Source organism: Mirounga angustirostris, unplaced genomic scaffold (assembly GCF_029215605.1).
Source record: "Mirounga angustirostris isolate CCGP_5_RB_7025 unplaced genomic scaffold, mMirAng1.0.hap1 SCAF_5, whole genome shotgun sequence".
NCBI classification, from domain to species: Eukaryota; Metazoa; Chordata; class Mammalia; order Carnivora; family Phocidae; genus Mirounga; species Mirounga angustirostris.
In genome coordinates this window covers 155,190,898-155,205,711 of record NW_026991713.1, presented here as the reverse complement: position 1 = coordinate 155,205,711, position 14,814 = coordinate 155,190,898, and the positions used below count along the sequence as shown (strand labels likewise).

At 43.9% G+C, this 14,814-nt stretch overlaps 1 protein-coding gene across 1 annotated transcript in view; it reads right to left on the bottom strand.

The window, feature by feature from the left end:
* Window positions 1-14,814, bottom strand: part of LOC135364304 (acyl-coenzyme A synthetase ACSM1, mitochondrial-like) — a 41,365-nt gene that overhangs the window by 13,034 nt on the left and 13,517 nt on the right. Inside the window, 8 exon segments of the mRNA XM_064590312.1 lie at window positions 267-368; window positions 923-1,003; window positions 3,263-3,334; window positions 3,722-3,845; window positions 6,300-6,379; window positions 9,801-9,960; window positions 12,463-12,618; window positions 14,176-14,368. Of these exon segments, the coding sequence (XP_064446382.1) occupies window positions 267-368; window positions 923-1,003; window positions 3,263-3,334; window positions 3,722-3,845; window positions 6,300-6,379; window positions 9,801-9,960; window positions 12,463-12,618; window positions 14,176-14,368 (968 nt within the window).

Here is a 14,814-nt window from a genome sequence, read left to right as displayed (position 1 = left end):
GAGAGAGATCATTGGAACCCAAGTCTGGGGTGCTTCTTTCTACCCTGTCAGCACTTAAGTGTCAGATGGTTTTGGACAGGAAAGGATGTGAGAACACACTAGGAGCTTAGAGATTAATTAGAAGAGGCTTCATTGAGTTGGAGTGACTGAAGAGAGGTGTGAAGAAGGCTCGTAGTACAGAGTTGTATCCACCCCCTTAGTACCCACACTGCTCCCTGAAGGGATTTGGGGGGCCTGGAAGTGGGCAGGTGAGGATCACCACTTACTTCATAGCCCATGAAGAGGCCAATGGGCTTGGTGGGCTTCGTCCTGATGCCAATGTTGCCTTCAGTGTTGAACGGCAGGCTGTTGCCCTTGTCGTCAATGATCTGGAGCAACAGGCCTGTGGATCCCAACCTGCAGGGCCACCCCAACACGCCGGCCCCACCCACACAGTACCTGACTATTTGTGTGACACTGGTGAGAATAAATGGGGGGAGGAGCCCTGTCAAAAAATAGATTACAGCTGTCAGAAGACTTTGAAGTCAGGAAATGGTGAAACCCAAGTTATGGGTCTCCTGGTCTCACGGATATGCAGACGTGGCAAACGTGTCTTCAAGCTAGAAAACACAGATCAGGGAAAACTAGAAGCACCAGCTGATGGAGAGAGCTGCCAGGGCTCCCTCCAGGTGCTCTGGTCCCATCTGTTGTGTATGAGGCTTCCGGCTGCCAGGCTGAGCAGCATTCATGCCCAGGATACTGCAGTTCTCAACTGAAGCCTCCCCAGGAAATCGGCGGGAAAACAGGAGGAGAGGAAGAAGGACAACAACTGGGGTGGGGGTGGGGTGGAGTGGGCACAGCTGGTTCTGTCACCTGGTGTCCCACAATTGTTCAATCCCAGCTCAGCCCTAACTGCACCCAGCAAATGCCTTTAGGACCAGACCTGGACGTCGAAGGAGGGGATGCCTTTCCCGATGGAACCCGGCTTGATCTTCATTCCACGGAGAGTGACACAACTTACTCCCTATTCATAAAAGAAAGAAAATGGGGTTGGCCAAAGAGTCCAGGCTGATTACAAAGCATTAAGAACCACACACAGCATCCTCACTCATCCATGTCATTCGATGCTATGCAAAGAACCCTTATGGGGAAGCTAGAAGGCCCAGATTCTAGGTGCAAGGCATGGACCCAATTCTGGTCAGCAGATATTCACCACACCTGACATAGACTGGGCCTGTGCGAGCTCCTGGGGCTACCGGGTCCACTGCGAGGGGCCAAAAAAGAAGCAAAGGGGTGAGCCCGGGGCTGTGGGCATGTAACGTGAGGTGTGGAGTACGCACTGTATGTCAGACATGTGTCCGTTTGCTAGAGGAAGGCCATGATATCATTTAACATTGACTCAGGCTGTTAAACAGTGATAGGAACCCTGTCTCAACGACTCAGAGCTGTGCTGAGAATATTCAGATTGTGTTGTCCCCTCTGCTAGGCAACTGCCCCACCCCCATTTATCCTCCTGATGAACTTTATTCCTCCTTTATGGTACTCTAAAATATCTTTCTAAAGCTAAGCTAGACCAGGATTTGAATCTTTTTTTTTTCTTTTTAAGATTTTGTGTGTTTATTTGAGAGAGAGAAAAACGAGAGACAGAGTAGGGGTGGAGGGGGACGGGCAGGGGGAGAGGGAGAAGCAGGCTCCCCAGCTGAGCAGGGAGCCCAATGTGGGGCTCAATCCCAGGACCCTGGGACCACTACCCAAGCCAAAGGCAAATGCTTAACCGACTGAGCCACCCAAGGATTTGAATCTTGACTCCAGCTATGTGCCAATTAATCCCCCTTCATCTTCTCTGTAAAGGGGTAATTATAACACTTAGCTCTCATAGTACCTGTGAGTGTGTGGAAAACTCTTCACACAGTGCCTGGCACACCAAGTTAGCTCCATAAACAGTCACAACTAGCTATTATTCTGGCCCCAAGAAAAGTCAGTTGGGACATTCTCCTTCTGTAGTATTTTTTCCCACACTTCCATTGTAGCCAAGAGAGCATTATACTTCTTTTTTAAAAAATATTTATCCATTTATTTTAGAGAGATAGAAAGAGTGCAAGAGTGCTTGAATGGGGTTTGGGGAGCAGAGGGAGAGAGAGTCTTAAGCAGACTCCCCGCTGAGCATGGAGCCCTATGCAGGGGCTCAATCCCACGACCCATGAGATCACCACCTAAGCTGAAACCAGGAGTCGGAAACTCAACCCACTGAGCCAACCGAGAGCTCCCAATTATCCTTATTTTTGCTTGTCTGTTTCCCTCAGTGAATAACAAGCATCCTGAGAATAGAGACTGCCCCATTCATCTCTACTACCCTAGTATCTAGGGCAACACTTACTTAAAAACAAGAGTAACAGCAAGGTGAGCATGTACAAGAGGTTGGACATTGTAGCCAGAGCTTTATATACTTCCTTTCGTTTCCCTTATCACAACCCAGCGAGACTGGGTTATATTTCCATTTTGGAGACAGAGAAGCAGAGACTCTGGAAGGTTCAGTGCTATGCCAGTGGTCTTGAAGCCTGTAATTGGCAAGCTGAGATTTGAACCGGGGTCTGAGTTCCTGAGAGGGAAAGCTCTTCCTCCTTTGCTATGTTGCTGCTCACAGTACAGGCATGTGGAAAATGTCCCAGAGATGAGTCAGTGGCTATGCAAATACTTTGTGAAATACAGCACCACCTGGGTATGAGGCAGTATTCTGTTGTTGCAAAGAGTTGATACAAAGGAACCTGGATCATGGGTATATTGTAGTTCTCATCCCACCCTCCTCCTTGTCCAAATATAAACTATGAACCATACAAGAACTAACCTAGAGTCTTAATATTTCTTAGGCCTGGAAGCGGACCAATTAACTGATGATTTAAAAGCATATTTTTTTTTGCAAAAAAGTCAAGACGAGTATGTGAATTGAGGCTAAAATAGTCATTTTGCTCCAGCTCCTGAGATGGTAGTCGTCTGTCTGTCAGTTACAGGGATAACAAGGAGGCTGGGGAAAGTGGCCCAGCAACAGAAATGACTTGAGAATTGTGTTGGAAGATACCTGCCCCTGCCCCTACTATCATTAATAACGTTTTTCTGGTTTAAGACATGCCTGATACTCTGAATGTCCTGTCACCTGGCTAGTCAGTGATGCCTTTGGGAGTCACACTATGTGTGTGTGTATGTGTGTGTGTCTGTGTGTGTGTGTTGGTATATACAGAAAGTCTCTGTTCCCTCCCCCACTCTAGCTAGTGTCCCACAATCAAACCTGTGTGCTGTCCACATGAGCATCCAGAAATGAACTTCTGGGGCCAGCTCCTGGCTGCCTGTGGTTGCCACCCTAGGAAGGAATGAAGTAGGCAGGACTTGCTGATGGTGGGCTCCATGTTACTGGAGAGAACCTCCCATCCCGCCACCCCTCCTGGGCTCCCTAGAGCTAATGATCACAGGGATGGTAGCACCATGTCCTTACACCCCTTTTCAAAGTTTTGTCCAATAGTTTTCAGGACATTGGCCTCTTGACAAACTGATGAGCTGTGAATTGTCTTTGTGCAAATTGATTTGGGGCAAATTAGCCTAGAACTCTGAAGCCTCCCATTGGCTTCAGGCAATGTGTGAGCAGAGTGGGGCCTCTGCATATACATGGTTCAGCTCGTCTGCTGGGCTCAGTGGCTCAGCACATCCTGACTGACCAAGAAAGTACCATCTACCTACTGTTTCTACCTACTGTTTCTGACTGTCCGTAGACCTCGTAGAGCAGAAGACCTGTCCGTTTTCTCCACTGCTCTTGATCCTCCAGCAGCAGAGCCTCCCTGCCAGCACTGCAGTGCTCCAGGGTAGGGAACCTGAGACTTAGGGGAAGGCAAAGTGACAAGAGAACTTGCAGTCAGGCCTTGGATGTTCTGCCCCAGGCCCAGAGTGTTAAGAGCTCAGAGCCTCGTCATCTGGATCATTCATGCTTCTGCTTCCTCATGTTCTTAGTTGCCTTTGGGGCAATTTGCTGGTGGTCAAAGCCAACTGGAAGTCACTCACTTCCTGTCAGTTCATGTTAACTCTTCTGGCAAGGGGTGGGTGGTGGCGGTGAGGCTAATGGGTTTGGATCAAAGGTTTGGATCAACTTTGGAAGCTGACATAAAAAGATGGCAAAGATGTATTTATCAGACCTTGTCTTCACACTCTCTGTGGCTATGAGGGGTATTTTATAAACTGTAAGGTGGTAGGGGATAAGATCCCAAGAGCATGTTAGGATGCTAACAGAACTGCATTGCCTTCTCTGAAGGGTAGGGTCATGTGAATTGAAGGGCTTTTGTATTTCTGAGCAGAGAATGCAAGTTAGAGGGTAGAAATGAATTGCCCAGGACATCAAGGAAGACTGGGATGTGTGTAGGAAAGGAGAGAAGGGTTATGGTAGCAGCCCTGAGAGAAAGAATTTCAGAGAGCCAAAAAGTTGGCTGTGAACATCTGTAGTAGGTACATTGCATGATGTAAATCCTCTTCTTCATTTTTCCCCATAACATTTTCTGCTAATAAAAAAACAACCACAAAATAATGATGGATTCCCTGAAGGACGTGGGGAGAAGTGATTGAGGTCTCAGTACCAGGTGGCCTGGGGCTGAGCCGGGTCAGCTCTTGGGGATGAGAGAGGTAGCAGACATCTGGTTCACCTTCTCATCCTCATCACCCTGTCCTGGTACATCAGAGTCAGAGTCAGGGACAGGAGGGCTGAGGGTGTCTTCTTCATTCTTCTGCAGCTTTATCCAAAGTAGGTAAAATGGGCAGATTCTCTGATGCAGTCATTAGCTATGCTTTGGTTGTATTTTTACTGGGTTTGGACAAAGATCATTGACTGAGGAATGTTCAAAAAGTAGCTTAATATGAGCTTTGAAATACAGATGGAAACAGGATCCAAACAGCTTGAGGCTTCATGAATAAAATCAAAACTGTGTTTCAGAGTTAGCTTCATAAGGGTAGCCACAGAACACCTTAATATTTTAATTCTATATTTACGACATGTTACTCTGATTTTTGAAGTAGCCGTTTTAATCTCAGACTCTTTAAAAGATACATAAATGCCCATAAGTTTCAAAGAGCAGATTTCAGGTTAGCTGAAATTAACCTGCAAACATGGGGAAATGCAAAAATAAAACTCTACAGTAAGATAACACTATATATCCATCAGATTGACAAAAATTAAAAACTCTGACAATAACAAATATTGCCAACGTTATGGAACAATGGGAATTCTCCTCTCCTGTTAATGGGAGCATTTCAATACTTTGGAAAATCGCATGGTAAAATGTCATGTCAGTGTGAACTAGCAATTCGTCTTCCAGAAAAATGCTACAGAAATGCATGCTTATATGCACCAGCGTACATGTACAAGAATTCAATGCAGCATTAATCACTAATAGCCCCAAAATGAAAACTACCCAGTGTCCATTAATGGTAGAACAGATAAAAAACACATCATGTTTTTATACAATGGGATATTATACAGCAATGAAACTTAACTACAGCAACATGCAGCAACATAGACACATCTTAAAAACATAATACTGAAAAAAGAAGCCAAAGATTACAGAGTAATATATGATTACACACATAAAGATCAAAAGCAAGTAAAATATGATAATTTGTTTAGGGGTATTTCCTTAGGAGGTAAACTATAAGGGAAAACAAGGAAAGGAATACCATAAAAGTCAAGATAGTAAATTCCTTTAGGGAAGAAAGAGAGCCATGAAGAGATCTCTGGGGTGTGGGCAATATTCTATTTTTCTGATTCAGTGAGTGGTGACACTGGTGTTTTTCAACAATTCATTAATCTATACATTTATGTCTTATGTATTTTTCTGTATGTTTGTCCTTTCATAAGAAAAAGTTTTAAAAAGAATAAACCCACAATGATTCAAGGCTTACTGAGTGTTTCATTTGGATCTTGGAGTCCTGCTTTAATGAACTAATTATCACCACCAACAATTATCCCCCCCCACACACACACACCCCTCAAAGAACCACAGTTAAAAATAGACCATGGGGGGCGCCTGGGTGGCTCAATCGTTAAGCGTCTGCCTTCGGCTCAGGTCATGATCCCAGGGTCCTGGGATCGAGCCCCGCATCGGGCTCCCTGCTCTGCGGGAAGCCTGCTTCTCCCTCTCCCACTCCCCCTGCTTGTGCTCCCTCTCTCACTGTGTCTCTGTCAAATAAATAAAATCTTAAAAAAAAAAAAAAATAGACCATGGTACATTGGATTCCTTAAATTCCTACCCAAAGATTGTTATGACCAGCTACCACCACTTCTACTATACCTGGTAGAACTGTGCTGTAGAATCGTTCGATATACAAATGGCACAGCAAAGCAATGGGTGATGGGGTATTTGAACAACATCTAGAAAATGAGAAAAGAAGGAATTTTATTTTTATAATAAAGATTTAAAATATCAGTTAATTATTAGCATTTTAATTCTGATCTCCCCTCTAAGGAGAGCCCATTATTTCTTTAATTCTTTCAATAGACCTATACTGAGCATGAATTTTGTACACGCCATGCAACAGACACTGTTGGGCAAAAGCAAGAAGAGTAAGATAACATCCCAACTGAGAGTAGGTGGTAATAGAGGAGATAAAACAGGACTCATATGGTAAGAAGGAAATTGGTAGATGTCATAAGAGAGATTGGAAGAAGGAGAACAAAGCAGAGGGAAATATTCCTTTTGAATGGGTGATCCAGGGACCTCATGGAACAGGGGGCATTTAGTTGGGGTATTTAACAAATGGAATGGTGTCTACAGGCAGAGGAAGGGGGGGAGGTTCTTGCAGATAGAAGGAGTAACAGGAGTAAAGTTTCCAGAGTTGAAGAAACATTTAAGTGAAGTCAAATAATATGGTTTATTTAGACAGGAGAGGAACAAGAAGTAAATTTGGGAAGATTGGGGTTAGTTGGAGCCAGATTATATAGAGTCTAAAATGTCTGGTATTCACTGTTGTTTTACTAGAGGTGGGAGTCTTTCAGTTTCAGATCAGGGTGGAGATACACTGGGAGAACAAGGAACACTAAAGAGGAGAGAATGTGGGTTTGGGGTCAGCCTGCTTGACTTCAATCCTGTTACTAATTCCTCTGCAACTCTGTTTCCTCATCTGTAAAATGAGAATATCTGTATCTTCCACACAGAACCACAGGGAGGTGTAATGGGTACTTGGGGGAAATCTGCGTCCACTTTCAGTCCTCTTTCTGAGTCCAATCAACTCTCCCTCCCTCCCTCCCTCACCTCGCTTCCTTCCTTCCTTCCTTCCTTCCTTCCTTCCTTCCTTCTTTTTCCAGTATAATTAACATACAGTGTTATATAGTTTCAGTTGTATAATATAGTGATTCAACAATTGTATATATGACTCAGTGCTCATTAAGGTAAGTGGACTCTTAATCTCCTTCACCAATTTCACCCATCCTCTCACTCACCTCCCCTCTGGTAGCCATCAGTTTGTTCTGTATAGTTATGAGTCTATTTTTTGATTTGTTTCTTTTTTTTTCTGTGTTTGTTTGTTTCTTAGATTCCACATGAGTAAAATCATATATTTGACTTTCTCTGACTTATTTCGCTTAGCATTATACCTGCTAGATCCATCCAAATTGTTGCAAATGGCAAGAGTTCATTCTTTTTTTTATGGCTGAGTAATATTCCATCATATCTATGCCTATCTATCTATCTATCTCACATCTTCTTTATCCATTCATCTATGAAACATCTTCTTTATCCATTCATCTATGGAACCTCCCCCCCTTCCTCTGCCTGCAGCCATTCTGACAGGTGTGAGATGCTATCTCATTGTGGTTTTGATGTGCATTTCCCTGATGACGAATGATGTGGAGCATCTTTTCATGTGTTCCTGGGCCATCTAGATGTCTTCTTTAGAGAAATGTCTGCTCATGTCTTCTCATTTTCAATTGGATTATTTGGGGGGTTTTGTGTTGAGTTAAATGGACAGTACATCTTTAGGGAGCGCCTGGGTGGCTCAGTCATTAAGTGTCTGCCTTCGGCTCGGGTCATGATCCTGGAGTCCCGGGATCAGGTCCCACATCTGGCTCCCTGCTCAGCAGGAGGCCTGCTTCTCCCTCTCCCACTCCCCCTGCTTGCGTTCCCTCTCTCGCTGTCCCTCTCTCTGTCAAATAAATAAATAAAATCTTTAAAAAATTTAAAAAATGTATAGTACATTTTTAACTTAACACTCCTTCTTTCAATCAGTATCTCTCATCTTCAATAAGAGGAACTGAAGCTAAAAATGTTATCATTAAAATCACAAAAGTAACAAATGAAAAATAAATCAAAATAATTAAATTTTCAAATGCTGGTGTGTGTGTGTGTGTATGTAAATTTGTAGAATTAATACTTTGAAACAATTCAAGCTTAAAGCACACTGAGACTTTGGGACACCCATGTAGTGGAGGTGGCGGGGGGAAGGTGGATTCGGTGTTTTTGTTTTTGTTTTTGTGCAGCTTTAAGCCTCAAGGACTGGCAGGATGTGTGCAGTAAACAATGACAGAGAGGCAAATATTGACATGTGGCAGGGAATAAGAAATGGAAAATGCAGTCTGATGTGCTGGAGGGATCATCAGATGGACTTGGGGGAGATAAACAAGGGGGAATTTGCATGGAGGGAGAAGACTAGACCTAAGGCATAGGTTCAAGAACCTCCTGAATGGATGCACATGCTGGTGAAATGGAAGTAGAGGAGATTGGTTAGAAGGAAGAGGAAGGGTGAGGGCAGACCCTTGGAGGACTGCAGTGTTCAGGAGTAAGCTGGGTGAAGAGGATGTGGCTGCAGCAAGTGGAGAATGTTCTATAGAGTAGTTTGATACTAAGGGAGGAAAGACAGGGTTGGTCCAGTGTGGAGCAGGGTGAAGGGAAGGTATTTTTTAGGATGGGGAACCATGAATATGTTTATGGACTAAGGGTACAGAGTTAATGAAGAGCAAGAGGTTGAAACTATGGGAGAAAAGATTTAATAAATGAAAGACTAATGAAGAGGGGCAAAGTGAGAGATAATGAAGAGGGGCAAAGTGAGAGATTAAAAATACAGGAGAAAAGATTTAATGGATGGGAGATTAATGAGAAGGGCTCCTAAGAGAAGGACAGAGAAAAGAGCAGACTCCACAGAGGTTGTGGGGAGGGGACTGGACTTTGAGAGGTGGAGGGGCCTGTGTGCCAGCTCAGGACTAAGCACTCCACATACTTCACCTGTACCGTCTCATTTATATTCCAACAATTTTGTGATGTAGTAATTATTAAAACTCCCATTTTACAGATAAAGAAACTGAGGCTCGGGGTAGCAAGTAAACCACAAATAAATGTTGAACATGGGATAAGAAACTAGATTTGTCATTTTCCAAGGACTCTGTTTTTAAACACTTCAATAAATTGAGCAACAACAACAACACACACACACACACACACACACACATTCACACACACACACACCAGCTACCTGACTCTGGCAGATCCAGGATACCTGAGCTTACTCTGGTGGCTTTAATTTCTTAAAATGTGTTTTCAGGGTCCCAAGTCCACAAAATCTGATCCATAGGCCTGGGGGAAGGGCTTGGAATCTGCATTTTCTTCAAGGTTTCATCCAATGTGATTTAGATACAGTGATGGATTCAGTGCTCCACACTTTGAGAAACCCAGAACCAGGGTAATACTGTGCTTATGGAACCCTCTGCTAAATAAAATATTTTTCAGCAGGGTCCAGCTTTTGAGTTTGAAACATGAGTTTCTTCTAGGAGTTTGTCAATACCAGAAGGTTAGTCTTCTTACCTGTTCAACAACCTTGGGGTCAAACTGGGGCAGATGATGGATAAGGAGTGTAGCCCCTGCTGTCCATGGTTCCAACAGGCACCCAAAGACCGCCAGAATCCAGCCTGTGTCCGAAAGGCACCAGAAGATATCAGATGTCTTCAGTTGCAGCAATTTCCTGCTAACTCCAAAATACAGTGGCCTCAGGTATGTGATTGATCATGAGAGAATGTGATCAAGGGCTGGGGACTCTGGTTTTCAGGTGGTGACCCACCCCTCATTCTCAGTGCATGTGGTTTGACTGGGGCTCCAGACACACTCCCAAACCAGGTCCCTAGAATATGCCAAATCCTATTTTCCGGCATGTGTGCCTTTAACTGGTTCAGTTATAATTATCCTTAAGGCTGGGAATATGGGGACAAAATCTGTAGCTCTTTTCTTGGATTTGACTCTGTTACTGATATAGTCCTAGATAATGTTGGCCATTTGGGGATAACAAGAGATAATAAGCCTTTCTGAGAAGAGCATCAAAACACAGCAGAAACAGGGCTGACGGAGAGATGAAAACCTAATCCAGAGACTCTCTAGCTATGTCTGAAGCCAAACCCTGGAGTGCCCTGCCTCATGATCCAATAAATTCCTGTACTCATTTTTTGGCTTAAAGAGGTTTAGATTGGGCTTTCTGTCATTTGTGATGAAGAAAGACAAAGGGAGAGAAGAGGGAGAGAGGGTGAGAGAGAGACTTATTTCTTAATATCCCATCTTGGCAAAGGACTGGAAACAATTAGACAATAGGCAATAATTGGAAGGTGGAGTGGAGAAGGTTTCTCATTTCTATACCCTACCTTACTGCTTCTGCATAACTCCTTGAGAAAACACAACCTTCCCATTAGCAGGCAATGGCTTTGAGGAACTTTACTATTAATAGGGAAGGGCAATCCACCCTCCCTCATCCCAGCTCTCTTAGGATTGTGGCTCACCCGTAAGACGTTACTAGCTAGGAGGATCTGTCTTCTCAGCTTTAGACCCACTACCCACTGAACATCTCTTCTGGGGTGTCTCTCAGGGACCTCAAACTCACTAGATCCTAATCTCTCCTGACTCCCTTGGACTAATTCTTTCTCCTCCAATGTTCTCTGTATTTTAGTGAATGTCATTACTGTCCATGAAACTGTCCAAGCCCAAAATCTGACAGTCAACTTTGACTGGCCCCTCTCTGACTGGCCCCTCTCTTATCTCCCACATCTAGCCAGTAGATCCCATCCATTTTACCTCCTAAAATCTCAAATATGTTAACTTCCTTCATGTCTCTGACACTTTCGCCAAGCCACCACCATCTTGGATTATTCTAAGACCCTCCAAATGGTCTAACTCCATTCTGATTTTTCCCAACCCATTCTCCATATTGCAACTACAGTGATCTTTTATCTTTTTTTTCTTTTTCTTTCTTTCTTTCCTTCCCTCTTTCTTTTTCTTTCTTTCTTTCTTTTTCTTTCTTTCTTTGTTCTTTCTTTCTCTTGAGAGAGAGCATGCATGTGCACAAGTGGGAAGTAGGTGGGAGGGGAGAGAGAGAGAATCTCAAGCAGGTTCCACGTTCAGCACAGAGCCCAACGTGGGGCTCGATCTCAGGACCCTGGATCATGACTGAGCAGATGCTTCACTGACTGAGCCACCCAGGCACTGCCACAGTGATCTTTTCAAAACACAAATCTGATCAGGTCTTTCCCTTGCTAAAATATGTCGCATTGCTCTAATACCTCCTCTCTCTCTCTCTCTCAAAACAAACAAACAACTCTCTAAACACTACACTAAGGCCCACAAGATCCTACAAGATCTGGGGCCCTGCTTACTTTCCCAACTCCTCCCGTCTATCCCTTACCCCACACTCTGAGCACCAGCTACCCTCGAATCTCAGTAGTTCTATAAATGCTACTTTTTATATCTTTGTGCCTTTGCTCTTGTTATTCAGACTGCACAGAAAGAACTCCCCTTCTTCCACCCCCATTCCTCCAGGGTTTTGCTATTCAGTTGTTATCACTGTATAACTTTGCATCAGCACAGATAGCCGAGGTCCACCAGAAACCTCGTGGTGCCCTCTGGTCTGGTTAATAAGTTAGGAAATATATTGAACTTGTTTTGGTCTGAATATTACTCTGGTGGAGGGGCAGAGGGGAGAAGAGGCTTAGTTTAAAATTGATTAAATGATTAACCCAAGGCTACAGCTTCAGCCTCCATGATTGTTTGTTCTAGATTAGGGACAGTGGCATGGTGTGGCTTGGTTCCAGGTATTATTTTCCCTAACAGCTCATAATTGGGTAACTCCAAGTTTCATTTGTCCATTACTAGGGAGAGGAAAGGACCTGTTGTTTCAGGTTACATTGTTAGCACATTCTGTCCTTCCCCACCAAACCCTGAGTCAACTGACAGGGACACCTCCTGTCAAGGTGTTCAAGCAGGACCTAAATATGCCTCCTTTGTCATCAGAGGCCTCTGTCAGCAAATGGTTAGGATTCCCAGCATTCTCAGATTTTCATCAGTCTGAACCAAAGAGCACAGAAGGGAGAAGCAGGATGGAGTCAATTTTGCTTAGAGCTCTTTTCCCAACCCACATGTTCACTCACACACATGCACACACCACCCCAGGTGTGTGGCCCAGCCCATAACTCAGTGCCTTCTTTCCTACCTTGAAGGGAAAGAGGATCACAAGGCAAATCCATGACTGTGTTTTGCCATCTTGGGGAAGCCTGTGGTCCCACTTGTAAAGAAGATGGCCATTGGGTCCAGAGTCTTTGACTTAATACAGGTATGATCTGGGGAGGCTGATCTGCAAAGGCATTCAGTACAAAAGGGGAGAAGTCCTATTTCCTGCTTTTCCATCCCCAGAGAAGCAAAAGGAACAATATGACGCTTGGAGTCAGAAAAATGGAGGTTTCTAACACTGGAGGGGAAACCAGTTCTCCCAGTGTTAAGGATCAAATGGAGTTTGAGAGTGAGTTAGATAAGTAGTCTGACATCTCTTCATTTAAAAAGGGGGGAAATACAGTGGATTGCTTTGCATGTAACAAACACTGAAATAGCACTTCCAGGCAGTGCTCTAAGTGATTTACAAATAAGAACTCATTCAATCTTCAGACCAACCCTAAAAGGCAAGTACTGCTCTTATTGTTCCCATTCTGTGGATGAGAAAACTGAGGCTCAGAAAGGTTTTTCATAACTTGCCTGAAGACATGTACCCAGCAAGTGGTCCAGCCAGGATTCAAATTCACTCAGTTTGATCCAAAGACTATGCTCTTAATCACACTGCTAAGCTTGTTTTTTACATGAACCAACTTAATAGGAATTTCACCCCATAATCTTGGCAATGAGGGGTGGGGAAGAGGAAATGAGGATGCACATTTGCCCTGGTATAAGCTTGAGATGGAAGGTAGAATCTGTAGGGTACCCTAGTGTACCTTGATTCTTGGGGACTTCTCCTAGATTGGGAGTCTCTTGGGCTTATAAATGCAAGTTCCCTATGGTGTTTGATTGGAGAAACTGCAAATGATCCCAAGGCTGCAGGACACACTGACTCTTGCTGTGATATGATTTTGGCAATTTCAGGGAGTTTTAGAGAATATTCTTTATTTACACCATTTTCTTTTAATTGTCTGACTTTAAAATCCAGTGTAAGGCGTGACTTCAGTGTGATATTTGCCTTTTGAGGCTGAAGTAAAGGACTTTAAAAACTGAGGGGTTACTTCAAGAAAACAAACCCAGCATGGTTTGTGAGTGATATGAAAAATGCCTGAAGATCTACAGAATCAGAGTTTTGGAGGTGGAACTGGTCTTACTTACCTCCAACACTTCCCTAACCTTTCCTGCAAGGTGTCCCTAAAGTTATGCAACCTCTAAGAGATAGAAAGCGTTTGCTCCCCAAACTGCCTGACAGCCACAGCCCAATTTTTCTTATAGTCTCAAGCTTTCCCTTAAAAATTCATCCCTTAATTTTTCATTCAACCTCTTCATATATTTATTTTTTATATAAACATAATATTTCAGATTCCCTACCTACAGGAAGACACAACACAACAACCCTCTGACTTTATACATCTCCTTTACACAGGGTTGATAATACTTTAGTGACAGAGGCATGGAAGTTCAATACCCTTATTTTACAGATAAAACAATTGCATCCAAGAAAGGGGAAGGGACCAGCCCAGGGTCACCTAGCAAATCAGTGCTACTGTTTTAGTTTAGTTTAGTTAGCATTCTGTGGGAAGAGAAGGTTTCTGCCATCAGACCTGGTGAGTCTCCTCCCACTGGTTGTTTGTCTACCAGCACTTGGGAGTGAATGGCCTTCTCCTGCCCTTCCTTAGAAAGAACATTCATCAGAACAGAAACTCAATCAATGATCGTTAAGTCCAGCCACCCTTGATGGCTATGGTCAGACACCAGGAGCTTTGTTTTCAGAGTAGGACACTCGGAAGCTAAAGAACCCACCTCTGAGGCAAGGGTATCTGTGGTCACGATGCCCTTGGCTTTGGACACTTGTCATCGGTAGAGAATGTCCTTGGCCTTCAACTGGATGGTTCCTGGCATGAAGATTATTCCTGGGAATGAAAAAGGAAATTTGGGGTTTCAGGCTTGGCTTATTTGCATAGAAATCCACTAGCCTCTTGCTGTGCAAAGTATGGCCCATGGACCAGCACCATCAGCACCACCTAAGACACAAAATCTCATGCCCCATCACAAACCTACTGAATCAGAATCTGCACTTTAACAAGGTCTCCAAGCGATTCCTATGCACACTGAAATTTGAAAAGCCTGCCCTCACCTCTACTACTCTAGATGGATCTGGCCAGTAGACTGGTGGATCCTACTTTACACAGGATCTGGGACTAAGCATGTAAGTAGGACGGTGTCCCTGACATCAGGATTAGCTGCATCCCTACCTCCATTTTTCTCATCTCATTTCCCCCTCTGTCAGTCCCTTGTGTCATCTTGAATCTCCTCTCCTTCACTCTGCATATCTAAATTTAACTACATTATCCTTTGA